The 27,816-nt window shown below is 40.4% G+C and overlaps 1 protein-coding gene across 1 annotated transcript; it reads left to right on the top strand.

Moving 5' to 3' along the window:
• On the top strand, positions 1 to 25,940 carry PLAAT1 (phospholipase A and acyltransferase 1). Its single transcript, XM_062177369.1, has 4 exons — positions 1 to 101; positions 10,664 to 10,802; positions 18,469 to 18,734; positions 25,700 to 25,940. The coding sequence occupies exons 2-4, from the start codon at positions 10,664 to 10,666 to the stop codon at positions 25,799 to 25,801; spliced, it is 507 nt and encodes a 168-aa protein (XP_062033353.1). The 5' UTR covers positions 1 to 101; the 3' UTR covers positions 25,802 to 25,940.
• The last annotated feature ends 1,876 nt before the right edge of the window (positions 25,941 to 27,816 follow it).

Here is a 27,816-nt window from a genome sequence, read left to right as displayed (position 1 = left end):
CCTCCGGGCTGCGGATGGAGGAATCCCGCGGCCGCTAGCAGGAGGCTCCCCAGCTGCGAGGCCGGGGAGCCCCTAGAGGGACGCCCGGGCTGAGGAGTGAGGTGTGTGGGGCGCTGGGAGGGAGGCCGGGCCACTGTGTCTCAACTTGGTGCCCAAGGACAGAAGCTGGGAGGGTCAGAGGTCCTGAACGGATCTTCGCTCCTGTTGGGTCCTCAGTCAGCAGGGGAGGAGAGTGACTGCCCTGACACACAGCTGGGAAGTGGCGGAACTGGGATCCGGAACAACTGCTCCCAACGCAGCGACCATGAATAATAATACAAGCAATTGTGATTAGATTAGCCTTTGGAACCAGGGATGATGATATTACTTTGGCATTCAGGACTTTAATATGACTCCTGGGCTGGAGAAACGCAGCCACTTGTATCCTCAATAGGCTTAAGTTACTCATTTTTCATACATTATTAACTATTTGCTCAGTTACTTGTGCCAGGCACTCTACTGGAAACTCAAGTCCTGGAGAGAAACACGAACCAGCCGTCCTCGCCAGGCGGAACACCAGTCACTGGGGCGGGTGGAGACAGTGGGACGCACTGTGGTGTGGCACGTGCTCCGGATATGCTGGGGGCCTGGGGAGGTGGGGCACCTGACCCTGATCTACCAGTGGGTCGCCTTGGGGCTCTTGTTAATGAACATTTCAGGTGGAATATCCAGTGTTAGAAAGAGAGCTCCAGGTGAGTGTGAAAAACAGTGACTAGTTTGGTGTCCCTGGACCTCAGGGGTGAATAAGAAGGCCAGGTCTATGGAAGGGGCGAGGTGCGGACACTTAATCAGGATTCCAAGCCCAGCTAGACAGTGCTGTGGCTGCTGTCAGCTGTTTTGATGGAAGAGGAAACCCTTAGTTGAAGAATGAGAATGAGGGACCAAGGATCTGTGCAGCCCCGTGGGTCTGTGAATTAGCCAAGCTCTGGTGTTTTCTGGAGCAGGAGTCTCCGTGGAAAGTGCAGCTGGAATGGGAAAAGAGTCCCATTCAAACTGGGAGACTTGCACCAGGGGTAGCCTGTGGTGACCTGGGACCTTGTTTCCAGTGGCATTCTGGGGAGTCGTTGGTAAAAGCCTGCTGTTTGTATTTCTGGAGTACAGGTGGCCTCTAGGACCTGAGCAGCAGTTAATCAACCTGTCCCTCTCTATTTATTTCTTCTGATGCACCCCTAGGGACTAATGTGGAACTATAAACACAGTATCCGAAACAGGAAATTGCTTATACCAAGATTACAGGCTTACCTTCCTCCCATTCTTTACTGTAAACGATTCATACAAATCTATGCAAATAAGCTGTTACCATTTTCCCTTAAATACAGCACATACAGGTTGCGGTAGAGGACTTTATAAGTGCACTTTAATTGTCCTGTCATTTTTGGTAAATATAGTTCAAGTAAAACAAATCACATATGCAGATGGAATACAGTCATCAGCCTAGGGTATGAGTCTAGGCACCTTGCATCTGCTTCTAACCCCACCTAACACCCCCTGGCAAAAGAGGGGCGGGACTTCCCCAGCAAGACTCCACTTCCCATAACTGTCTGGTTCTGCATATGAAGGTTGGAAGCTTCCTGTGTTGTTGTTTGAAATATGTCTGCCTTGTTTTGCAACTTCTCTTGTCTCATGGGTCTTTGAGAAGAAGGAAAGGAGGAAATGTCTTGCAGCAGTTCCTTTGGTGAGTGATGTTAAGCAGTGTTATAAAGAAGGAACAGGAAGTCGGAGTAAAAACATAAACATGAAATGGAATTCTAGTTTCCTCAGCACTTCTCTGACTTAGATTTGGCACTTAACTCATCTGTGGGTTTCCTCAGTTGTGACCCTAGTTACCAGTGTTGACCAGTCTGAAGACATCCCTTCACTCCTGGAGCCCCTCCTATGGCCCTTTGATGGCCACACCCACTCCCTCCCAGATAGTTGCTTCACCTCAGGCAACCACTGTTCCTAGATTTATAATTTGGTTATTTCAAGAGTGTTTTACAAATGGTATTGCTTTTCTTTCTTCATTCAGCCCAATGCTGTGGAGATTCATTCTGGCTTTCGCATGTTTCAATAGCCTGTTTGTTCTTTAGTAATACTGCATGATAGGCCTGCAACACCGTGTACCCATGGAAGGTCACCCAGGTTTATTCCATTTGTGGACAATTATGAATAAAGCTGCTATAAACGTTTCTGTAAGGTGTTTTTGGGTGGACATAGCCTTTGTTTTTGTCATTCTCTGTGATCTATGCTTAGAAGTGCAGTTACTGGACAATTATGAATAAAGCTGCTATAAACGTTTCTGTAAGGTGTTTTTGGGTGGACATAGCCTTTGTTTTTGTCATTCTCTGTGATCTATGCTTAGAAGTGCAGTTACTGGATTAGTGGTTACAGGATACAGTTTTTAAGAAATTGCCAAACTGCTCTGAGAGTGTACCACAGTACAGTCCCACCACTAGTGAATGAGTGATTCAATTCCTGCATATGGTTGTCAGCATTTGGCATTGTTGCTGTTTTTTTCTTTTAGGTATTCTGATAGGTGTGTTGTGATGTCTCCTTATTGTCATTTGCATTTCCCTAGTGGCTAATGATGTTGACCATGACTTCCTTGACATCTGCGTATCTTTGGTAAAATGTGTCTTTGTATTCTTTGCCCATATTCTATTTGTGTTTCGTTTGTTTCTTTTGTTTTTACTGTTGCATTTAGAGAGTTCTTAATAGATTTAAATATTCTCTCTCAGCTCTGCAGCTTGTATGTATTCTCTTCTACTATGGAACTTGTCTTAACAGGACCATCTGCAGTGCAAAAGTGTTTAATTGTCTTAATTTTATTTGAATTACACAAGTTCTATGTATTTCATATATACATATTTAGGAACATAGTGACACTCCCCCCCCACCCCTCCCTCCTGCCCATGCTCCAACCCTTCCTCCTCCTCCTTCTCACATTCCTACTCTTAATTTTTACAGATCTATTTTCAGTTTACCTAGTGATAGTATAGCTAGCCCTACACTAAGTAAAATAGTTCAACAAATAGTATGAAGAGAAAAAAAAAAACCAGAAAACAGAAAACAAAACTAAACAAAAAAACGCTGTTTCTTTGAACAGACAGGACTATAAGCAATCATTGAATCTCAAAATGTCTATTTCACTCTAATACATTACATTTCAGCTACTCTATTAGTTACCTTGCGTTAGAGAAAATGAATGACAGCTGTCTTTTTTGGGACTGGCTTATTAACTAAGTATAATGATTTCCAGTTGTGTCCATCTTGTTGCAAAAGATAGGATTTCTTTTTTTTTTTTAACAGCTGAGTAGTACTCCATAGTGTTTATATACCATAACTTCTTTATCCAGTCAACAGATGATGGACATATGGGTTGATTCCATATCTTAACTGTTGTGAATTGTGCTGCAATGAACATGGGGATACAGATAACATTTCCATATACTGATTTCTTTTAGTTTGGGTACATTCTCAGGTGTGAGATGGCTGGATTGTATGGTAGATCTATATTCAGATTTCTCAGGTATCCCCATGCTGTCTTCACAGTAGCTGCACAAGTTTACATTCCCACCAACAGTGGATTAGAGTACCTTTTCCCTCACATCCTTGCCAGCATTTGCTGTTTGTTTATTTCTGTATGAGAGGCATTCTAACCGGAGTGAGGTGAAACCTCACTGTGGTTTTGATTTGCATTTTCCTGATGGCTAGTGATCCTGAGTATCTTCTCAAGTGTCTGCTGGCCATAAGAATTTCCTCTCTTGAAAAATGCCTGTTCAAGTCCTTTGCTCATTTTTTAGCTGGATTGTTTGTTTTGTTGTTGTTGAATTTCCTGAGCTCTTTGTAGATTCTGGATGTTAAGCCTTTATCAGTTGCATAGTTTGCAAATATTTTCTCCCATTCTGTCAGTTGCCTCTTAACTTTGCTGAGTGTTTCATTTGCAGTATAGAAGCTTCTTGGCTTGATGTAATCCCATTTGTGAATTTTAGCTTCGATTGCCTGTGCTTCTGGGGTCTTTTACAAGAAGTCTTTGCCTATACCAATGTCTTGCAGAGATTCTCCAATATTCTCTAGTAATTTCATGGTATCAGATCATAGGTTTAGATCTTTGGTCCATTTTGATTGGATTTTTGTGTAAGGTATACGATAGGGGTCTTGTTTCATACTTCTGTATGTGGAGATCCAGTTTCCCCAGCACCATTTTTTAAAAAGATTTATCTATTTATTTGACAGGCAGAGTTACACAGAGAGAGGAAAGGTAGAGAGAGAGAGAGAGAGAGAGAGAGATCGTCCATCTGATGGCTCACTCCCCAGTTGGCCGCAATGGCCGTAGCTACGCTGATCCAAAGCCAGAATCCAGGAGCTTCTTCCAGGTCTCCCAAGGACTTGGGTCATCTTCCACTGCTTTCCCAGGCCACAGCAGAAAGCTGGATGGGAAGTGGAGCAGCCAGGACTCAAACCGGTGTCCATATGGGATGCCTGCACTTCAGGCCTGCACCACAGCACCGGCCCCTATTTTTTTTTTTTTTTAATATTTATCTATTTATTTGAAAGAGTTACAGAGAGAGAGAAGGAGGGGTGGTCTTCCATCCACTGGTTCACTCCCCAGTTGTCTGCAACGGTCAGAGCTGCACTGATCTGAAGCCAGGACCCAGGAGCTTTTTCTGGGTCTCCCATGTGGGTGCAGGGGCCCAAGGACTTGGGCCATCTTCTACTGCTTTCCCAGGCACAGCAGAGGGATGGATTGGAAGTGGAGCAGCTGGAACACAAACTGGCACCCATATGGGATGCTGGCACTGCAAGTAGCGGCTTTACCTGCTACGCCTCAGTGTCGGCCCAGCACCATTTGTTAAGGAGACTGTCCCTACTCTAATGATTGATTTTAGCTCCTTTATCACAGATAAATTGATTGTAGATGTGTGGTCTGATTTCTAGAGTTTCAATTATGTTCCATTGGTCTACAAGTCTGTTTTTGTGCCAGTACCAGGTTGTTTTGATTATAACTGCCCTGTATTATGTTGTGAAATGAGGTATTGTGATGCCACCAGCTTTATTTTTGTTGTATAAGATTGCTTTAGCTACTCAGGGTCTCTTGTGTTTCCATATTAATTTTAGCATCAATTTTTCTAGATGTCAGAAGAATGTCATTGGTATTTTCATTGTGATCACATTGAATCTGTAAACTTCTTTTGGTGGTGTGGCCATTCTGATGATGTTGATTTTTCCAATCCATGAACATGGAAGATTTTTCCACTTTTAAATATCTTCTACTATTTGTTTCTTTAGTGTTTTGTAATTTTCACCATAGAGATCTTTGACATCCTTGGTTAAATTTATTCCAAGGTATTTAATTCTTTTTGGAGGTATTGTGAATGGGATTGATCTTAAAAGTTCATTCTTAGCCATGACATTATCTGTATACAATGGCCATTGATTTTTCTATGTTGATTTTACTTCATGCCACTTTACCAAACTCTTCTATGAGTTTCAGTAGTCGCTCAGTGGAGTATTTTGGATCCATTATATATAGAATCATGTCATCTGAAAATTGGGATCATTTAATTTCCTCCTTTCCAATTTTTATCCCTTTAATTTTTATTTTCTTGCCTAATAGCTCTGGCTAAAACTTCCAGGACTGTATTGAATAACAGTGGTGAGAGTGGGCACTCTTGTTTGGTTCTGGATCTCAGTGGGAATGCTTTCAACTTTTCCCCAGTCAATAGGATGCTGGCCGTGGGTTTGTCATAAATTGTCTTGATTGTATTGAGGAATGTTCCTTCTGTACCCAACTTACTCAAGGTTTTCATCATGAAAGGATGCTGTATTTTATCAAATGCTTTTTCTGCATCTGTTGAGGTAACCATATGGTTTTTATTCTTCAGTTTTTGTTATTGTGACATATCACATTGGTTGATTTTCAAATGTTAAAATATCCCTGCATTTCAGGGATAAATCCCACTTGATCTGGGTGAATGATCTTTCTGATGTGTTGTTGGATTCAATTAGCTAATATTTCGTTGAGAATTTTTGCATCTGTGTTCATCAGGGAAATTGGTTTGTAGTTCTCTTTGTCGTTTTTTTCTTCTGGCTTAGGATTTAAGGTGATGCAGGCTTCATAGAAGGAATTTTGGAGGATTTCCTCTCTTTCAGTTGTTTTTTTTTTTTTTTGTGGTTGTTGTTGTTTTGTTTTGTTTTTGTTTTTGACAGGCAGAATTAGACAGTGAGAGAGAGAGACAGAGAGAAAGGTCTTCCTTCCATTGGTTTACCCAGCAAATGGCCACCACGACTGGCACGCTGCGCTGATCCGAAGCCAGGACCCAGGTGCTTCCTCCTGATCTCCCATGCGGGTGCAGGGCCCACTGCCTTCCCAGGCCACAGCAGAGAGCTGGACTGGAAGAGGAGCAACTGGGACAGAATCCTGTGCCCCAACCGGGACTAGAACCCGGGGGGTGCTGGCACCACAGGCGGAGGATTAGCCTAGTGAGCCATGGCGCTGGCCACTTTCAGTTGTTTTAAATAGCTTGAGAAGAATTGGAATTAGTTCTTCCTAAATGTCTGGTAGAATTCAGCAATGAAGCTGTCTGTTCTTGGGCTTTTCTTTGTTGGGAGGTCCTTTATTACTGATTCACTTTCCTTTTGGTTATTGATCTGTTAAGGTTTCCTGTGTTGTCATGACTCAATTTTGGTAGATTGTATGTGTCTGGGAATCTATGCATTTCTTCTATTTTCCCATTTTGTTGGCATACAGCTATTTGTGGTAATTCCTGATGATTCTTTTCGTTTCTGTGGTATCTGTTGTTGCATTTCCTTTTTCATCTCTTTTTATTGAGTTGGATCTTCTGCCTGTAGTGCAAAAGTGCTTAATTTTGAGGACATCCATTTATCAGCTTTTTCCTGTTATGGTTCATACTTTTGGCACCAATCTATAAACTCTTTGTTTATCCTAGATCTTGTGAAGTTTTTCCTATGTTTTCTCCCTGTGTTTTACAGTTTCCATTTAGGTCTGTGATCTCTTCTGAAATAATTTTTGTGTAAGCAGAAGATACACATGAGATTTAGAGAGAAGATTTGCATTTGTTTGTTATTTCAGCACCAATTGCTAAAAACCTTTTGTATAATAGGTAATTGGGACCCGTCAAAACAAATTCCCTAATTCTGTTTCCTTTATCTGGACAACACAGCAGGCTGAGAGGTAGGGCGGTGAACTAGAATTGGTTGGGTTTCATTCAGACCATCTTCCTGGAAGATTCCTGGGAGCATCAGTAGCAGCAGCAGAAGCAGCAGGCTGAGGGGAAGGTGGAGCTCTCACACTCTCCCTGATGCCACCCAGGGCAGTGTTGCTTTTTGTTATTGTGACTCAGTCTGTTTTGTGGTTTGATACAAGGTCTCCCCAGCTGAAAAGAAGCTGGGGGACCATTGGATTGGATAACATCTGAAATGCCTTTTTGCACAAAATTGCCATGATTCTCAGTGTTTGGTGTCAGAACTCATACAATTATATGCCTGTAGGCTCCTCACTTAGTTTATTTTTTCTTTGAAGATTTTCTTGTTTACTTACTTGAAAAGCAGAGTGACAGTGAGAGAGAAATAGAGAAACAGAGGCAGTTCTTCCATCCACTGGTTTACTTCTTCCATCCTCTGGTTTACTTCTCCTTCCATCCACTGGTTTACTTCTCCTTTCATCCTCTGATTCACTCCCCAAGTGGCCCAGGATAAGTCAAGCCAAAGCCAAGAGCCTGGAGCTCCATCTAGGATACCAGCATCAGTGGCAAGGCACCAAGCACATGGGCCATTATCTTCTGCTTTCCCAGGCACATTAGCAGAGAGCTGGATCAGGAATGGAGCAGCTGGGACTCAAACTAGCCTCCAATATGAGATGCTGGTGTTGCTAGACCTGGCTTAATTTGCTGCCCCACAACTCTTAGCCCCCTCCTTTATATTCTTGAGGGCTTACTCATATGAAATGCTTTCTCTCTTATCCTTTCAGCTGTTTTCATGAATATAATAATCTTTGTGAAATCAGTTAACTTACACTTCATAAATCAATTTGCAAACTGTGTGTCAGAAATTGAAAATGTGTTAACTATCATAAGACTTTGCAGCAGAATCACCCATCTCAGAATTATCCTGATTGGAAGTGAGGGTGAGGAACTGAAATCCACATGGGCTGTGACCCAACCGCACCTTTCACAAAGAGCCACCTCATTCTTCCCATCCACCTGTCTGGCTCTTGCCTGCCAGAAAGTACTTGCAACAGCTTTTCATTCACAAAGGGTTTCTTGTAAAAGCTTTTTGAGATAAACAAGTCAGTCCTATATTCTTATGCTTGTTTTCATAATGAGGAAACAGACTGAGTTACCAGCCCAAACTGACAAGAACTAGCAAGTAGTAAGTAGAAGTCCAAGAGAAGGGCTTGCATCACTAACACTTTGCACTGCTATTCTTCATCTATATTTTCTAATATAATGGTTTTGGTGGGTATTTTCCAAAAGCTGGTATGTGCTACTGTAGCATTTTATCTATAAAATGAGATAATAATATGATAGGCTCAGATCATTGTGAGGGTGTTTTTCAGTGAAATAGGGTTAAATGAGATAGTGCATTGGAAAAAAAAAAGTTGACTACCATGTGCTCCCTGTATAAATGATGGTTCTCATTATAAACTTGGCTGAATTTGGGAATTCCAGTCAACAGCGGTGTGTGTTTGCTGCTTCCTCTTCTTGGTCAATGTGTTTTTTTATATTATAGTGGATTATCTATTTTTCCTTTTAGCACGCATGGGGCTCAATTGTGAACTGCCATATTGATGAGGCTCAGGCATGTTTGATAGGGTGGTTAGACTTGATGGTTTCCATAAAGTTGTTTTAGTAGTTATTTTTCAACAGATGGACAGCTCACATTTGGCCACATTTCTGTGGCAGTATGATGATTGAAGTTTCAACAGATGGTATACAAATACTTGGGAAAATACCCTGCCATTATTGAATGCTGCAAAAAAAGATCTTTAGAGTGCCAGAAAAGCCATAGTCTACATTCCAAGTCCTTAGCCTGAGCTATTATAATTATAACTTAAATGATTTGGAAGTTTATATTTCTGGCACTCAGAATTATTTTGTAGTTGAGTGTTCAAATCTGTAGTAGAGTGAGATGAGAAGGCACACTATTGTCAATTAGAGATTCAACATCGACAAAGCATTAGATCTTGATTCCACTCATGACTAGATCTTGAGTCTACTCATGACAGAGATACTTAACTCCCTCTTGCTGAGTCATTCTATTTTTAGGTCGTACACAGAAAATGTAACTTTTTATAAAAATCAACCCTCAGAGACTTAAATGTTCTTTCTGATAAGTATTGACTTAGCAGGGGGAAAAAAACTCACCTAACTTAGAACTTTCAGACATATTCATCAATGTGATGAACTCCCCAGCCTTTCTGTGGTCATGTCCCACTCCTGCTGTGGACCGCCTTGCACTGCTTCTGAAGTCAGGAAATGAGCAGTCAGACAGTAAATGGGGCAGTAAAGGGAGTGATGGGACTCAGTGGTGGCATCTGTGGTTTGTAATATGACAAAGCGCATTTATCATTTGGTAGTGAGTGGAAGCCAGAATGCCTACACATACTACCAATCCACAGCAAAGTTCTTAACAAGGAAGAAATATCCTGTATCCTACACTATACCTGAATTTCTGGCTGGGCACCATCTGAGCCTGGAATATATCTTTTTTTTTTTTTTTTCAGAGTTCTAATATCACAGAAAACCAGCATCCACATTTGCCTCTGCTCCTTGATTTTTATGCTGCTAAATGAAAGGCTAAAAGACTGAAAGACTTCTGATCTTATGCTTTTGTTTCCTGACTTTCTCTTGCTCAGTACGAGCATAAACACTTTATCCTGTCTTTTCCTATAGTCATGGACCGAGTATTTACCTAGTAAAACAGATATCTGTTAAGTTCACATTTTTCCCCTTTCTAGTCCAAACAGGGCATATATTATAATCTAACACTTTAGAAATTTTGTATAAGGTAAGTGAAATTTACCAAGAAAGAATGATAAAATGTTTGTGCCACTGGATTGTTGAGCATTGCCTAAAATCTCCATTACAATATGGTGCCTGGCCGATGTTTGAGGGCGTGTCTGCAGCTGCCTGAGATCAGACCACCGGCAGGGATAGGTCTGCTTTAGTTCTGGACACGTGGGCAGTGCGTGATCCCTATACTTTGCTTAAGATACCCCTGTGCGTGGTCCACCCATGCCTGCATGACCTTTTCTCTGATTGGCTCCCCTACTGCGCATGTCCTTCTAAGCTTTATAAGCCTGTACACTTCTTCAATAAAGCGGTTCCTCCCGTCGACCTTACCCTTCCCGTTCACCTTGTTGGGGAGTGCTTGCACTGCCCCTGCTGGTCAGGGGCTAGCATTGGGCTTGAGACCCCAACACTGGATTTCATCAGAATGAGAAGCAATGGCAGACAACTTCTTTCTCCATTTGTTACATGTGCACACATGCTTCAGTGTTGGACTCATTCAGCTAAAAAGACAGTGGTATGGGTCTGTATGCCTTTGCCTCTGGGGGATCCTTAAGCTGATTCTCTCTGGGCAAGTTCTGTCAGCTAGAACTTCTTTGTGTCTGTCGTTGCAGATGGAGTTCAATGATTGCTTCAGTTTGACCTACCCTGGCAACCCCTACCCAGGGGATTTGATTGAAGTATTCCGTCCTGGCTATCAGCATTGGGCACTGTACTTAGGTGATGGTTATGTTATTAACATAGCACCTACAGGTAAGGATTGTTTCCAGTGGTTTCTGGAAACTTTTTAGTTTTCTTGGAATGAGGAGTCATGAATGAAATCATCAAACAAAAAGAAACAAAATGTTGCAGGTAGATAAACCCAGCATATCTAGGTTTAGGAAGGGTATTTGAAGACCAAAGGCTAATAACACCAATTCTTGGTATGAAAAATACCACAATTAAAAATTAAATAAGCAGGTGGGGACAATATGTATACAAACACGATGAGGTTCAAAGTCATTATATGTCATACAAACCGGTGATTTCAATACATGGCACACCTACTTATAGATGACTTAGCAGATACTGAATGCTCTTCTAGGCCTGGGGATACACAGACATCCCCCTGTGTGTAAAAGACTATCAACAAATTACAGAAATAGATGTCAGAGTGCAGATGAGTGATGTGGAAAAAAGAAGTCAATGAAATGGGATGACAACAGATGAGGATGGTGTGGTGGGGTATGGAGGTACTGCAGTTGTAAATGAAGTGGTGAGGAAAAATTTTATAAGAAGGCATTTGAAGAAAAGCAAGAAAGAGGTGAGGAAAGCACTCAGATGAGATCTGGGGAGAGTGCCCTGGAGCAAAGGGACAGCAAAATCCCCACAAATAAGTGAGTGCAGAATTATGAACAGTTTGTATAAGAAGAAAAGAATCTCTTTCTATCTCTCTCTTATACACACTCCACACACACACACACAGATTTAATTCCAATATTCTAGTCATCTAGGAATTGTAAAATAATACAGTTTTTGTCTTATTAGCAAAAGCTAAAATGTGATGTCAGTCAGTGTTATTGAGGATATAGTGAAAGGAATACAAAGATCTTATTGATGGAACTGTTGATGGATAAAGGTGTTCACAAAAATAATTTGACAGTGTATGCTAAGAGCCTTAAAAAGAGTTCATATGCTCTTATCCTGCATTTGTACTTCTAGCATTCCATTCTGGGGATATATTTAAAGATGTAGATGGACACTTCTGTCTAAGGTATTCACTTCTGTTCCATTTATAATGGTTTAAAAATAGACAATGGCTAATGCTGAATAGAAGAATAGTTAACTTATGATTTCACCACAGAATATTAGGAGTCTGTATTTAGATGAATTCTTTGGTTTCATGTAACATAAATAAAGCTGGACTTGGCTTAAACAAAAAGGCAAATTCATTGCTGCACTGACGGAAACTACAGAAAGAGCAGAGGTGGTGCTGCCCTACAGATACCTGAATCTAGGGGTTTGAACACTATCTAGAAGCTCCATCACACACCTGCATAAGATGTAACTTTACATCTTAGAATCCATATGAATGGTTTCAAGCATTGAGCTTTTATCCTATAGATAGAAATTCAGTTTGATTCTATTAACTATTCTGGTGTGTTTTCCAAGCAACTTTACTTCTCCAAACTTCCATTTCCTAATTTTGTCATTGGGCTAGATTAAAAAAAAAAAGTAATTCTAAATAGGATATATAAAGTTACTTCAAAAACATCCGTGGAAAATGTGTATTCTTGAAAAGCTATGCATAGATTCCAAAATTATTTTGCATTAAAGTAAACTTATCTTTTAAATCCATTTTCTTTGCACTTTTTGAAGTGTCCTCATACATGTCCTAAGGACTTGCAACTTGCAAGAACCTTTAATGTGTGAGATATTAACTGGAAATATTACGTCACTGAGAAGGAAAATAGGCAGAAGAGTAGTGGAAATGAAAGTTCACTTTTAGTCCCTAGAAAAGGGAACATTTCTCAAAACTGTTTACCTAGATGCCTTTCCTCTTGTTGCTCACCTGGACATGCAGAGTGTAGCAGTTGCAGCGTAGGCCACGGGGAGGGCCCATGGTCTGGCATTAGACCTGTAAACTGAGTAATTACCTGTCTAGCCTCCAGTACTGGCAGTGGCAGGCCAGTCTACACAGGTTTCTGGCAATGTAGGCAAATGCTTTCCAATAAAGGTAGCTGAGGTTGAGTGGCAGCGCACCAGGAATTGTTAACAGGTTGATGGAACATGGCATGGAGCCACATCTGGTGGACAGTTCTTAGCAGGTGAGCTTTGGGTTTAGGACTTACTTTCTTGGCCAAAGGAACTGGCTAAAGAAAAGCAGAACCTTAGCATGACCTCAGCTGACTGTTACCTTAAAGGTTGCAGAATATGTTCTCACCAGTGCATGGAACTGTCTCTAGGATTGCCCACATATTAGGCCATAAAGCAAGTCTCAACAAATTCAAAAACATCTAAATCATACCATGCAAATTCTCAGACCACAATGGAATGAAGCTGGAAGTCAACAACTCAAGAATCTCTAAAACATATGTAAAACATGGAGACTGAACAACATACTCCCAAATGAACAGTGGGTCATCGAAAAAAATCAGAAGAGAAATCAAAAAAATTCTGGGAACTAATGAAAACAAAAGTATAACATATCAAAACTTATGGGATACATGAGAGTATTCTAGGCATGGAAAGCCAAGACACTCTGGCAAAAAAATGACCTAAATGAAAGATCTCTGTGAGTGAGATCCCAGTGGAAAGAATGGACCATCAAAGAAGGAGGTACCTTTCTCTGAAGGGAGGAGAGAACTTCCACTTCGACTATGACCTTGTCTAAATATGATCAGAGTCGGCGAACTCAAAAGGCTTCCATAGCCTTGGCAACTCATGACAAGAGCCTAGGATGATTGCTGACGCCATAAACAAGAGTGTCAACTTATTAAGTCAACAACAGGAGTCACTGTGCACTTACTCCTCATGACTTACTCCTCATGTAGGATCTCTGTCCTTAATGTGCTGTACATTGTGATTTAATGCTATAACTAGTACTCAAACAGTATTTTTCACTTTGTGTTTCTGTGTGGGTGCAAACTGTTGAAATATTTACTTAATATATACTAAATTTATCTTCTGTATATAAAGAGAATTGAAAATGAATCTTGATGTGAATGGAAGGGGAAGAGAGGGAGCAGGAGAGGGGAGAGTTGTGGGTGGGAGGGAAGTTATGGGGGGGAAAAAGCCATTGTAATCCATAAGCTGTACTTTGGGAATTTATATTCATTAAATAAAAGTTAAAAACAATTAAAAAAAACTTATGGGATACAATAAAAGCAGTGTTAAGAGGAGATTTTATAGCAATTGGTGCCTACATCAAGAAATTGGAAAGGTACCAAATAAATGAGCTATCAATGCATCTGAAGGACTTATTAAAACAACAGGAAACCAAACTGAAAACTAATAGGAGAAAAGAAATAATTAAAATTAAAGAAGAAATAAACAAAATTGAAACAAAAAATAGTACAAATGCTCAGTGAAATGAAAAAATAAACAAAATTGAGACAACATAGGCCCAATACAAATTTTGAAAAAATAAAATTGACACACCATAGGTCCAACTAACAAAAAAAAAAGAAGACCCAAATCATTAAAATTAGAGATGAAAAACAAATGGAACAACAGACATAACAGAAATGAAGAGAGTCATCAGAAATTATTACAAAGAGCCGTATGCCAATGAATTGGGAAACCTAGAAGAAATGGATAAATTCCTGGACACATACAGTCTACCTAAATTGAACCTTGAAGATATAGAAAACCTAACAAGACCAATAATCAAGACAGAAATTGAATCAGTATTAAAGACCCTTCTAACAATGAAAAGCCCAGGACTGGATGGCTTCACTGCTTAATTCTACCAGACATTTCAAGAAGAACTAACTCCAATTCTTCTCAAGCTATTCAAAAAAAACTGAAAGAGAGGGAATCCTCCAAATCTCCTTCTATGAAGCCAGCATCACCTTAATCCCTAAACCTAAAAAAGATATAAAAGTGAAGTAGAACTATAGACCAATTTCCTTGATGAACATAGATGCAAAAATCCTCAACAAAATACTATCCAATCAAATCCAACAACACATCAGAATGATCATTCACCCAGACCAAGTGGAATTTATCCCTGGTATGTAGGGATTTTTTAGCATTCCTAAATCAATCAATGTGATAGATCACATTAACAAACTGCACAATAAAAACCATACCATTATCTCAGTAGATGCAGAGAAAGCATTTGATAAAATACAACAGCCATCTGTGATGAAGACTTTAAGCAAATTGGGTATAGAAGGAGTATTCTTCAACATAATCAAGGCAATTTATGATAAACCCATGACCAGCATCCTACAGAATGGGGAAAAGTTGGAAGCATTCCCACTGAGATCTGGTAATAGACAAGGATGCCCACTCTTAATATTGTCCTGAAAGTTTTAGCTAGAGCCATTAGGCAAGAAAAAGAAATCAAATGGATACAAATTGGGAAGGAGGACTTAAAACTATCCGTATTTGTAGATGACATTATACTATATATAGGGGATACAAAAAAGACTCCATTAAGAGACTATTAGAACTCATAGAAGAGTTTGGTAAAGTGGCATGGTATAAAATCAAAACACAATAATCTACAGCAATTTTATACACAGACAATTGCACAGCTGAGAAAGAACTTCTAAGATCAATCTTAGAATAGCTAACAAAAAATGAAATACCTTGGAATAAATTTCACCAGAATGTCAAAGTTATCTTTGAGGAGAATTACAAAACATTAAAGAAATAAATAGAAGAAGACACAAAAAAATGGAAAAATCTTTAATGTTCATGGATTGGAAGAATCAATATCATTAATGTCCATACTACTGAAAGCAATTTACAGATTGAACATGATCCTAATTAAAATATTAAAGACATTTTTCTCAGATATAGAAAAAATGATGTTGAAATTCATATAGAGGCACAGGAGACCTCAAATAGCTAAAGCAAACTTATACCACAAAAATAAAGCCAGACCATCACAATACCAGATTTCTAGACATACTACAAGGAAGTTATAATCAAAATAGCCTGGTACTGGTACAGAAACAGATGGATAGACCAATGGAACAGAATAGAAACATCAGAAATCAACCCATGCATCTACAGCCAACTTATCTTTGACAAAGTAGCTAAAACTAATTAAGGACAGTCGCTTCAAGAATTGGTGCTGGGAAACTGGATTTCCACATGCAGAAGTATGAAGCAAGACTCCTACTTTACACGTTACATAAAAATCCACTCAAAATGGATTAAAGACCTAAATCTATGACTTGATACCATCAAATTATTAGAGAACATTGGGGAAACCCTGATAGACATTGACATAGATAAAGACTTCTCAAAAATGACTCCAGATACACAGGCACTCTAAGCCAAATTAACAAATGGGATTACTTCAAATTGAGAAGCTTTCACACTGCAAAAGAAACACTCAGCAAAGTGAAGAGGCAACCAACAGAATGGGAGAAAATATTTGTAAGCTATGCAAGTGAGAAAGAATTAATAACTTGGCCGGCGCCGTGGCTCACTAGGCTAATCCTCCGCCTTGTGGTGCCAGCACACCGGGTTCTAGTCCCGGTCGGGTCACCGGATTCTGTCCCGGTTGCCCCTCTTCCAGTCCAGCTCTCTGCTGTGGCCAGGGAGTGCAGTGGAGGATGGCCCAAGTGCTTGGGCCCTGCACCCCATGGTAGACCAGGAGAAGCACCTGGCTCCTGCCATCGGATCAACGTGGTGCGCCGGCCGCAGCACGCCAACTGCGGCGGCCATTGGAGGGTGAACCAACGGCAAAGGAAGACCTTTCTCTCTGTCTCTCTCTCTCACTGTCCACTCTGCCTGTCAAAAAAAAAAAAAAAAGAAAGAAAGAATTAATAACTAGAATATATAAAGAATCAAGAAACCCAACAGCAACAAAACAAACAACCCACTTAAGAAATGGGCAGAGGACTTAAATAGGTATTTTTCGAAAGAGGAAATCCAAATGGCCAACAGACTATTGAAAATATGCTCAGAATCACTAGCCATCAGGGAAATGCAAATCAAAATCACAGTAAAGTTTCACGTCAACCTTGTTAGATTGGCTTTCATACAGAAATCAATGAACAACAAATGCTGGCAAGGATTCCCACTGTTGGTGGGAATGTAAACTGGTAAAGCCAATATGGAAGACAGTATGGAGATATCTCAGAAATCTGCATATAGACCTACCATATGACCCAGCCATCCCACTCCTGGGAATTTACCCAAGGGAAATGAAATCAGTACTTGATAGATTTTTCTGTACCCTCATGTTTATTACAGCTCAGTTCACAATAGATAACATATAGAATCAACCCAAATGCCCATCAACTGAAGACTGGAAAAAGAAATTATGGGATACGTACACCATGGAATACTACACAGCAGTAAAAAAAAAAATACTGTCTTTGCAATAAGATGTATCAAACTGAACAACATTATACTTAGTGAAATAATCCAGTCCCAAGAGGACTAATACTATATGTTCTCCCTGATCTGTGATAACTAATTGAGAACCTAAAAGGTAATCTATAGGTGTGAAATTAACACTTTAAGATGCAATGCTGAGGACTAATACTATATGTTCTCCCTGATCTGTGATAACTAATTGAGAACCTAAAAGGTAATCTATAGGTGTGAAATTAACACTTTAAAATGCAATGACTTTGAATAGCCTTTGTCTCAACTATTGAGGGACAATTTTTTTTCATACAATCTGTTGAACTCTACTTAGTATAGAGTTAATTGTATGTGTATAAAGTTAATTGAAGATAGATCTTAGTAAAAAATAAAATGGGAATAGGATAGGGAGGAGGAAGAGGGGTAGGAGTATGGGTGAGAGGGAAGCTGCAGTGGGAAAATCACTATATTCCTAAAGTTATATTTATGAAATGCATGAAGTTGAATTCATTAAGTAGAAGTTTTCTGAAAAAAAATTGAATGTGTATGTAGAGGTATAAGTGGGGACTGTGGCTTAGGTGCTACAAGAATCCTACAAATCATAATGCACTATTTTTTCTTTACAGGCAGAGTTAGACAGTGAGAAAGTGAGAGACAGAGAAAAAGGTCTTCCTTTTTCCATTGGTTCACCCTCCAAGTGGCCGCTACAGCTGGCACATTGCCGCCTGTGCGCTGCGCAGATCCGAAACCAGGAGCCAAGTGCTTCCTGCTGGTCTCCCATGCGAGTGCAGGGCCCAAGGACCTGGGCCATCCTCCACTCCATTCCCGGGCCACAGCAGAGAGCTGGACTGGAAGAGGAGCAACCGGGACAGAATCCGACACCCCGACCGGGACTAGAACCCAGGGTGCCGGCCCCACAGGCGGAGGATTAGCCTAGTAAGCCGCGGCGCCGGCCCCATAATGCACTATTGCTAAGCACCAAGCTGTTACTTTGGAAGTGTTCAAAAGCTGAGAGAGAGCTTTGTAGAAAAATGGGCAATGATCTTATCTGTGGTATGTTAGGAACCTCCATTAAGATCCCAGCGATAGTGCCAACTAATCGGGAACCTGTTTCCTAAGAATTGGTGGAATGTTCTCACCCAGTTTGTTCTAGGGGAAAAGTATGAACTTTCAAAAAGTTTTTTTTATATTCTCACTCATAGTAAATGTTGTGGCTAACTTGTGGGATGAGTGCTTAAGGCTGATAAGATGAAGTGCTTATTGGTTTGATGCTACATTAGACAGAACTAGGTCTAAATATCCAGGAATTTCCAAAACCTTTGAGTGGTATTGGCATTCACAGGTTTGGGTCATTGCTCCTTGCAAACCTGGGTTCTTCTTACAGATGGAGTTCCTGCATCCTTCGCAAGTGCCAAGTCCATGTTCAGCACAAAGGCCATGGTGAAGATGCAGCTCTTGAAGGATGTGGTGGGAAATGACACCTATAGAATAAACAATAAGTATGATGAGATGTACTCCCCCCTCCCTGTGGATGAAGTCATGAAACGGTCAGAGTTTATTATTGGACAGGAAGTTGCTTATGATTTACTTGTCAACAACTGCGAACACTTTGTAACTTTGCTTCGCTATGGAGAAGGAATTTCTGAGCAGGTGAGTTTTCTTTAGGAGATACATAAAGCTTACTTCAAGAAAACGATAACCATTGAGTATGATAAGGTCCCCAAGCCTCAAACTAAATGAAAAAGAATGAACAAGAAAATGTAAAAACATTGAAGGACAGAGAAGGGAAAACTGAGTTGTCCAAGATCATGCAGCAAATTGATCATCAACAGAGACTTAAATTTGGATATCGTGAATTTTGAGCCAAAAGGATTGTGAAGTGGAATCAGTGCCCTGGCTTTTTGTCAGTATTACTGCCTTTCACCCTGCCATTATTTTCCCACAATAAAACAATCTCAAATCAGTAACTTCATACAAGTTACTTCAAAAGTTCATGGAGAATTAAATTAAAGGGAAGGATAAGTTTATTCTGGTGTAAAACATATTTATGACATCTTGCATAGAAGGGGTCTTCAAAAGGCTAATGGAAAATATATCACAGGAAAAACTATGCATGGGTTTCAATATTTTTGTACCAAAATAAACTTATCTTTTAGTCCATTATCCATAAACTTTCTCGAAGACCTTTGTATATTGAAAAACATGTTGAGTTTTTAAAGTGGGAGTTCATTTGCCAGAAACATAAATCATTATTTTGAGACTCTTTTCCATTGGTGGACAGAGGCCAACTGATAATGTGTCTTGGTGGATTTGCCAATGCTTTCTATTTCCTTCTAATATTAATTTCAGTGAAATTTTGTGCTTTTATATAGGTCCTATCATTCTTTAAACTCTCAGGTGACTTTCAATGGATTAATTGACTTAATTTTTAAAGTACCTGGTAATTTTGTCAATTACTACCATTATTAAGTAGTATAGCAAATTCCTGAATAATAGCATTCTTAATTCAGTTGCCCGTTCTCTACTTCTCAGCCCTGCCAATCAATTCCATCATTGGTATTTCAACCCAAAGATGTATTAAAGTGGAGTGATATAAAAGGGCAGATACATGAAACTATTATCAAGAGGAAGTCCTCTTCACCCAAAATACATATGGAAAGTTATTTAATAGATTTTAAACTTCAGGGAGTTGTTATATATGAAAACTTAAAAAGCGAGAGTAAAACTTTGAAGAATAAGACTAGGAAAAATTTTTTTTAAGATTTTATTCATTTATTTGAGAGGTAGAGTTACAGACAATGAGAGGGAGAGACAGAGAGAAAGGTCTTCCATCTGTGGGTTCACTCCCCAAATGGCCGCAACGGCCAGAGCTGTGCCGATCCAAAGCCAGGAACCAGGTGCTTTTTCCCGGTCTCCCATGTAGGGTGCAGGGGCCCAAGGATTTGGGCCATCTTCCACTGCTTTCCCAGGCCACAGCAGAGAGCTGGATGGGAAGAGGAGCAGCCAGGACTAGAACCAGCACCCATATGGGATGCCGACACTGAAAGCAGAGGATTAACCTACTGTGCCGTGGCACCGGTCCCGAGACTAGGAAAAAAAAAAATTTTTTTTTTTTTTGACAGGCAGAGTGGACAGTGAGAGAGAGAGACAGAGAGAAAGGTCTTCCTTTTGCCGTTGGTTCACCCTCCAATGGCCGCCGCAGCTGGCACGCTGTGGCCGGCGCACCGCGCTGATCCGAAGCCAGGAGCCAGGTGCTTCTCCTGGTCTCCCTTGTGGGTGCAGGACCCAAGCACTTGGGCCATCCTCCACTGCACTCCCTGGCCACAGCAGAGAGCTGGCCTGGAAGAGGGGCAACCGGGACAGAATCCGATGCCCCAACCGGAACTAGAACCCGGTGTGCCGGCGCCGCAAGGCGGAAGATTAGCCTAGTGAGCCGCGGCGCAGGCCAGGAAATTTTAATAATACTTTAAACTCATTATTCTACCTCCTAGTAAATTGTAATGGTGATTCTGTTATATAAACTTCTAAGAAATGAGGCTACAGTTCTTTTTATGAAGACTTGGACAAATGGAAGATAAAACATAATGAAAGGATACATTTGTTTTCATTAGGAAATTATTTAATTGGTAATTTATGCTCATTAAGAAACACATTAGCATAACAAATTATCTGTTCTGTTGGTATGTAACAATAAATTGCTTTTGAGCCAGAACACAGAGGACACATATAAATTCCTGTTCACCTCTGCATTGAAAACGAATAGTACAGCTAGGAGATAGGTTTCATGCCTAGTCTTCTTTGTTAGGAATAAGGTTGTCTACTGCACTCAACAATTTTTATTTCTTATTAGAGTTTTGGAAATGGGCGACAGTTGGTCAAAAGGTGCACACTTCAGTTTTTCAAGATGACTAAGTTCTGGAGACCTGCTTCACATCATAGGTTATGATTGACAGTATTGTACTGCATACTTATAAACTTGCTAAGAAGGTGGATTTTTGAGTTTGGCGCTCTTGCCACAAAAGGGGAAAAAACTAACAAAACAAAACAACAAAGATCAACAAAGGACTGAATAAGCTTTTGGAGATGATGGATAACTTATGGCACTGATTGTGATAATTTCATATGTACTTACCTCCACACACATCAAGTTGTACATATTAAATATCTACAACTGTTTGTCAACCACGCCTCAATAAAGTCACTAAAAAACTTTCTTTTTTGAAAACCAGTTGCTAAAAGAAGGGAGGATGGATTAGAAGCATTTTTTTTTGTTTGATTCTAAACTTTCAATTCATATCTTTTCATGTTTCATACTCAGACTCAAGACCCTCAAAAATAGTGACTCCACAACAAACAGCAAAACTTGTCTCCAGCAAGAGCTGATGAAGGTGATGCAGCAGCCTTAAGAACCTGTTGCTGGGCTGAGCTGGAACCTCATCTTCACCATTTATTAGCTGTATTCTGTAGCTAATATAGCAGTTGCTTCGTCTAACTCTTAAGGTTGTTTTAAAGATTAAAACAGAATCGGCCGGCGCCGTGGTTCAATAGGCTAATCCTCTGCCTTGTGGTGCCAGCACACCGGGTTCTAGTCCCGGTTGGGGCACCGGATTCTATCCCGGTTGCCCCTCTTCCAGGCCAGCTCTCTGCTGTGGCCCGGGAGTGCAGTGGAGGATGGCCCAAGTACTTGGGTCCTGCACCCCCATGGGAGACCAGGAGAAGCACTTGGCTCCTGCCTTCGGATCAGTGCAGTGCGTCACCTGCAGCACGCTGCCCACGGCGGCCATTGGAGGGTGAACCAACAGCAAAGGAAGACCATTCTCTCTGTCTCTCTCTCTCACTGTCCACTCTGCCTGTTAAAAAAAAAAAAAGATTAAAACACAATCAAGATCTCTTAACACACAGTACTGCATACTATCTATCCCAATAAACAGCAGGCCTAGGATGGATATTATTTTCATTATGCTATTTTAGGAATTTTATATATCTTTGTTGGCATAAAATCTCAATCTGACAGAAACTGTGTTACCTGAATTAATTACTATCAATAATTAACAATATCACTCCAAATTATAACTAAGATCAGATTACTTTTCCTGCTACCCTTAATTTTACAGGACTTGATCTTGCAAAAGTTTTCTCAGGGGGAGTGGAGGTGGAATAAAATTTATTTACACAATTAAAAATTATATATACATAGAAAGTGTTAGAAGAATGGAAAGATTCTGGCCCCATCTTCTTTCTTGTGCTTTTCTGTATTTTTAAAAAAGTTGTCTCTTAGTGCTGTCTTTAGGTTTACAGAAAACTTGAGCTGAAAGTACAAAGAGTTTCCTCTCTTCCTATGCATGTATAACCTTCTCAGTGATCAATACCTCATATCAGCATGGTACATTTGTTAAAACTGATGAAGCAACACTGACATATCATCATCTGCCAGAGGTCATGGTTTATGATATTAGGGTTCACTCTGAGTTGTGTGTTCTGTGATTTTGCACGTTTATAATGCCATATATTCAACATTGAAGTATCATAAGAGTTTCCTTGCCCTTTATACCAACCATTCCTCCTTCTCTGAGAAACACTTACGTTTTTTGTACTATCTCCATAGTTTTGCCTTTTCAGAATGTCCTGTAGTTGGAATCATACATTATGCATCATTAACAGAATATGGCCTTTTCAGATTGGCTTCTTTCAATTCATAATTTGCATCTGAGGTTTCTCTCTGTACTTCCATGGCTTGACAGTTAACCTTTCTTTCATCAATATGGGATAATAGTCCCTTGTGTTGAGCTACCACCGTTTGTCTGTGTACTCATTGAAGAGCATTTTATTTGCTTCTGATTCTTGGCCATTATGAATAAAGCTGTCATAAACATTTTTGGGAACATAAATTTTCAACTCCTTTGGGTAAACTGCAAGGAGTGCGATTGCTGAATCATATGGTTAGATTAGGTATTATTATGTGAGAAACTGAGAAACTGTCTTCCAAAGTGGCTGCCAAATTTTGCATCCTCACCAGCAGTGAGTCCTGTTGCTCCACATCCTCGCCGGTATTTGATGTGGTCAACAGTAGGACTTTAGTTGTCCTAACAGACATGGTAGTATCTCTTTGTTTTAATTTGCAGTTGCCCAACTATATATGATGTTGAGCATCTTTCATGTGCCTATTTTTCATTTGCATATCATCTTTGGTGAAATGTCTCGATATCTTTTGTCTATTTTTTAACTTGGTTGTTCATTCTTCTATTGTTTGTATATTTTGGATAATGGTACCTTATCAGATTTATCTCTTACAAATGTTTTCTCCCAGTCTGTGGCTTATCTTTTCTGTACTTTAATTTCTAAAGGCAGGTTTTAATGGTATAGTCCAAGCAAATTATTAATGTGTGTACTTTTTCCTAAGATGGACATACTCTTGAATAGGCCTGGATGAGCCAATCCTTAGTATGCCTGACTGCTTTGATGAATATGACCAAAGCCCTCGCATCCTAGGAAGGAGTGTTTGATAAACCCTGTAGTCATCTACGACCATACAACACTGATGTCTAGACACAGCTGCTTCAGAGTCAGCTGCTGCTTCATGGGACATGAAGATGCCCCTCAGAATGCCCTCAGAATGAGGCCTTTATTTTGACCCATGGACCCAAAGCCCTGTAAAGAATAATGTGTGTAGAGTTGGATTTGGTGATATTATAATCTTGAGTAAGTCTTAAAGTAGAAGATGCTGTGCATGCTGCTTCAGCAGAAACATCATGAAATTTTACAATCTTACAGGTCAGATCCATTGTTTGTAACTTTTAATGATTGTTCCAATTACATGGGATTTTCCTATCAAAAATGAGACTTGAAATAAATGAGTGTTTGAGATTTGAGAATCATGCATGCATTGCCTGAAGTAGCTTTATTTTAATAGTATTTGCCCTGTAATCTCAAGGGATTCTGATTTGGAGTGAGGCTGCCCATTCTCTGCCCAAGCCTCCTGGGTTTCTGAAGTTTCTCTAACGTTGTTTGTTTCTAGAGGCTTACATCTAGCCAAGGCACACTTTCCACTGGATCCTGCAGTTTTCCCATAGCTGCAATTTCCTGTCATTTGACACTTCGGCTTAAGGACACCAATTGCACCTCTGTCCGTTTTCATTGACCAGCCACGGTTCTCTGCATCGTGGAATCTCCTAGATCTCCATGCTGCTTCTTTCCCATTGTGTGCTATGTGGTGACTCCGCGCTGCAGTGAATCTGGATTCTTTCCTGGAAAAATAATTTATAGGCAGTGATTAGTTTAAAGTTATAAATAAAATAAATGCACAAGAAAGAATCAAATAAATAAAATTAAAAGCATTAGGAAGACTAAGAGTTGTTAGTTTTAGTCGTTTGCCAGGGCCATATTACCAGCACCTGGGACTGCAGCAGAGGCAGAGAGTCACTGTTACAGGCCTCACGCCTGTAGGACTGCAGGGTAGTGGAGTGTAGGAGATACCTGCTGCAAGTACACGGAGCACTGAATACACCGCGTGTGCACCTTTTCCTGGCCCTGTCCCTGGCCCTGGCCTTACCTGCCTGGTCCCCATAGGGAACCTACTGATAGGAAGGTGGTGTTGTGCTGCATTAACGTGTGGGTAGCAGGCTCACTGGGGGCAAAAGATGATCTGGGTCCGGCCTCCCAGCTCCTGGCCTGATGCCCAGAATCATTTGGGGAAAATCTTTCACTTTACTTGGAAGCTCTGATTCTTAAGCCCCACAGCATAAATTTTGTTTTCTTAATGTCTGATGATTCAGAAGTGTCTGAACGTGGCCTCTGGGTCATAAAACTGCACTCAAACTCATGTGGATGGAAGTCAATATTAGCTGAGTGCCATGAAACCATGAATATTCATGAGATCCTCTCATCAGGATGATGATTAATACCCTTAAAGCTATAAATGTCTGCACTCGTTTATGGACAATTGAGCTTGAGTAGTTTATTTTATTTTGTCTACATGAGAGATTAATTTTTGACATAATAGTTAACAGCAGTATTGACTTTTCTTAAAGTTTGTTTGTCAAAATAGAAATTATATCTAGCAAACAAGAGCTGATGAGTGTTTAGCTCAGGTCACACCCCAGAATTATTTCACTAACAGACATTGTTAGACACACATGCACACACACAGAGTCACATACACACTGCTCACCCTGGTATATACCCAACCAAAGTGTGTGTTTGGGATGTAGGAGCTATGCAGTGGGAGAAAATGGATTTCAGAAGACTCAGCCTATCTCTAAACATCTTGGTAGTATGACCTCTGGCAAATCTCTGATACTTCCCTAATTTTTGCAAAACAGGTATGGTACTGCCTCTCTTAACCATGTATCTTGATAATTAATGGGAACCATATTCCTAGTGAGTAAATAAACTGTCAGATGCTTTAAGAGTATGATGAATATATACCTTTGTGTACTATCTGGTATAATTATAAATTGATATCTTCATCTGTATATAGAATTTTAATCTTGCATAGAACTTTCATTCATTCATTGTACACTCAAATAGGTCTTCTGTTTAGGAAACAAGCTGAAGCTTCATTGAGGACACTGAGATGTCTTTAGAGTAAGATGTGTTTATTTCTTGTTTCCTTACAGGCCAACCGAGCAATAAGTACCATTGGATTTGTGACAGCTGCTGTTGGTGCCTTCTCCCTCCTGGGCTTGTTTTCAAAACGACAAAGACAAAAGTACTATTAACAATTGACTGAAGAGATATTGGAACCGAAGGAATTTATAAGAAAGAAAAAAAAAAGACCCAGGGTGAATACTTATTTTCAATGCATCATTATTGTCCCAAATTCCAATGATGGATGGCAGGCTCTTTAATAAATCTCTTACTGACACTATCTTATCTTTGAGTCAAGGACATTTTTCCCCTACTAGCATAGATTTGCTATGGCAGCTGAACAAGAAGCAGTAGTCTTTCGAGTGAGCTGGCAAAAGATCTTAACAAAATCACATCACATTTAATCTTCTACTGTAAATACTGTTTTCCTTCTCCCCGAGGGTGGCTACTTTGCCAGAGGGAGGGAGAACTGTTTATGTGTGGTTTTGAAAGCAATGTTAAGAGCCCTGAATTGTTAGGATTGACATCTAAATTTATATCCCTCTCTTTCTGTTGGAAAAGAAACTGGAAAATTCAGCGTTTTGTGAGGCAGTTTGAGGAACTCCGTTTTACAAGCCCTTCAAGGGTGCAGCCCTGTCTCTCTGCACCTGTGGAGATGTGTGTAGGTGAGAAGGGGAGGGGCTGTGTTGCAGCTTCAGATCCGAATCTGAAACTTACCTGGATACTACTTGCTTGTCAGGAGTACGGGAAAAGCAGAAGTGGGCTGTTATTTCTATAGAACTGAAATCTATAGAAAGAGAACTCCTATTCTTCTCTTTGGATTTTAAAGCATTTGCATCAGTTCTGACTCAAAATTGATGTTAATAACATTTCATAGGTTTGACCTTTTAACCTTGCCAAAAGATCATTAAATGTTGGCTCAGAGTCTGGCATCTAGGAAGCAATATCCTATATTTTAAAAAATTTACCATAAATCAGAAGCATCAGGATTTTATTTGTGTTTCTTTATTATGTGTTGAATTAAGCAAACACCTTCTTAATACTATTCCAGTAGAAGTTTTGTAGGTGAGGAAGACTAGACTGCAGGTCTCAAAAGCATAGGATTACATCAAACTTTATAACATTACTCCACAAACCACAGTACCAACCAATGACATCTCTTTTGTAACATCATCAAAACTGGGCATAAAATAAAAGGGCCAGTAAATACTTATTGGGGAGGGTACAACGAAAGAACTAGAAATATGGTAGATAAAGTAGCTAAACAGAAGACTCAATAAAATTCTTGGATCTATTAACTGGGTTTAGAGATTATCCCAGGGCCAGAAATAGTCTAAAAGCAAACTGCAGAGCTAAGAATGTGAGTGTATTGGTCCCTCAGTACATATGGAATTGGTTTCAGTACCTCCTAAGGATTCTGCAAGCTGCATGTGTTCAAGTCCCTTATATAAAATGGCCTAGGCTGGCGCCGGGGCTAATCCTCCGCCTTGCGGCGCCAGCACACCGGGTTCTAGTCCTGGTCAGGGCACCAGATTCTGTCCTGGTTGCCCCTCTTCCAGGCCAGCTCTCTGCTGTGGCCCGGGAGTGCAGTGGAGGATGGCCCAAGTGCTTGGGCCCTGCACCCCATGGGAGACCAGGAGAAGCACCTGGCTCCTGGCTTCGGATCAGCACGATGCGCCAGCCGCAGCGCGCCAGCCGCGGCGGCCATTGGAGGGTGAACCAACCGCAAAAGGAAGACCTTTCTCTCTGTCTCTCTCTCTCACTGTCCACTCTGCCTGTCAAAAAAAATAAATAAATAAAAAATAAAATGGCCTAGAATTTGCATGTAAACTACACACATCCTCCCATATAGTTTAAATCACTTTTAGATTACTTATGATCCCTCATGCAATGTAAATACTATGAAGTAGTCATTATAGTGTATTGTTTAGGAAATAAAGGCAAGGAAAAAAATGTTTTCATTCCATGACACACAGGCAATTTACCCCCCAACATTGTGATGTGTAGCTGGTGAATCCACTGGGGAGGACCCTGCAGGTGCACAGGGCTGCCTGGCAGACAATAGGCAGAGCTGTGCGCTGGGGGCAGTGCCGGCGGAGAGCCCCTCACCTGCCACCTTCCCCCATCAACACTGCCCCATTCTTAT

The sequence above is a fragment of the Lepus europaeus genome, chromosome 2, assembly GCF_033115175.1.
Source record: "Lepus europaeus isolate LE1 chromosome 2, mLepTim1.pri, whole genome shotgun sequence".
NCBI classification, from domain to species: Eukaryota; Metazoa; Chordata; class Mammalia; order Lagomorpha; family Leporidae; genus Lepus; species Lepus europaeus.
Note: the sequence above shows the minus strand (reverse complement) of the source record. Positions and strands in the feature narration are given on the sequence as shown.

Coding starts and splice junctions, on each gene's coding strand:
- PLAAT1 (XM_062177369.1), top strand. CDS start 10,664: ATGGAGTTCAATGATTGCTTCAGTTTGACCTACCCTGGCAACCCCTAC. Junction 10,803..18,468: donor TATTAACATAGCACCTACAG/GTAAGGATTGTT, acceptor TTCTTCTTACAG/ATGGAGTTCCTGCATCCTTC. Junction 18,735..25,699: donor GAGAAGGAATTTCTGAGCAG/GTGAGTTTTCTT, acceptor GTTTCCTTACAG/GCCAACCGAGCAATAAGTAC.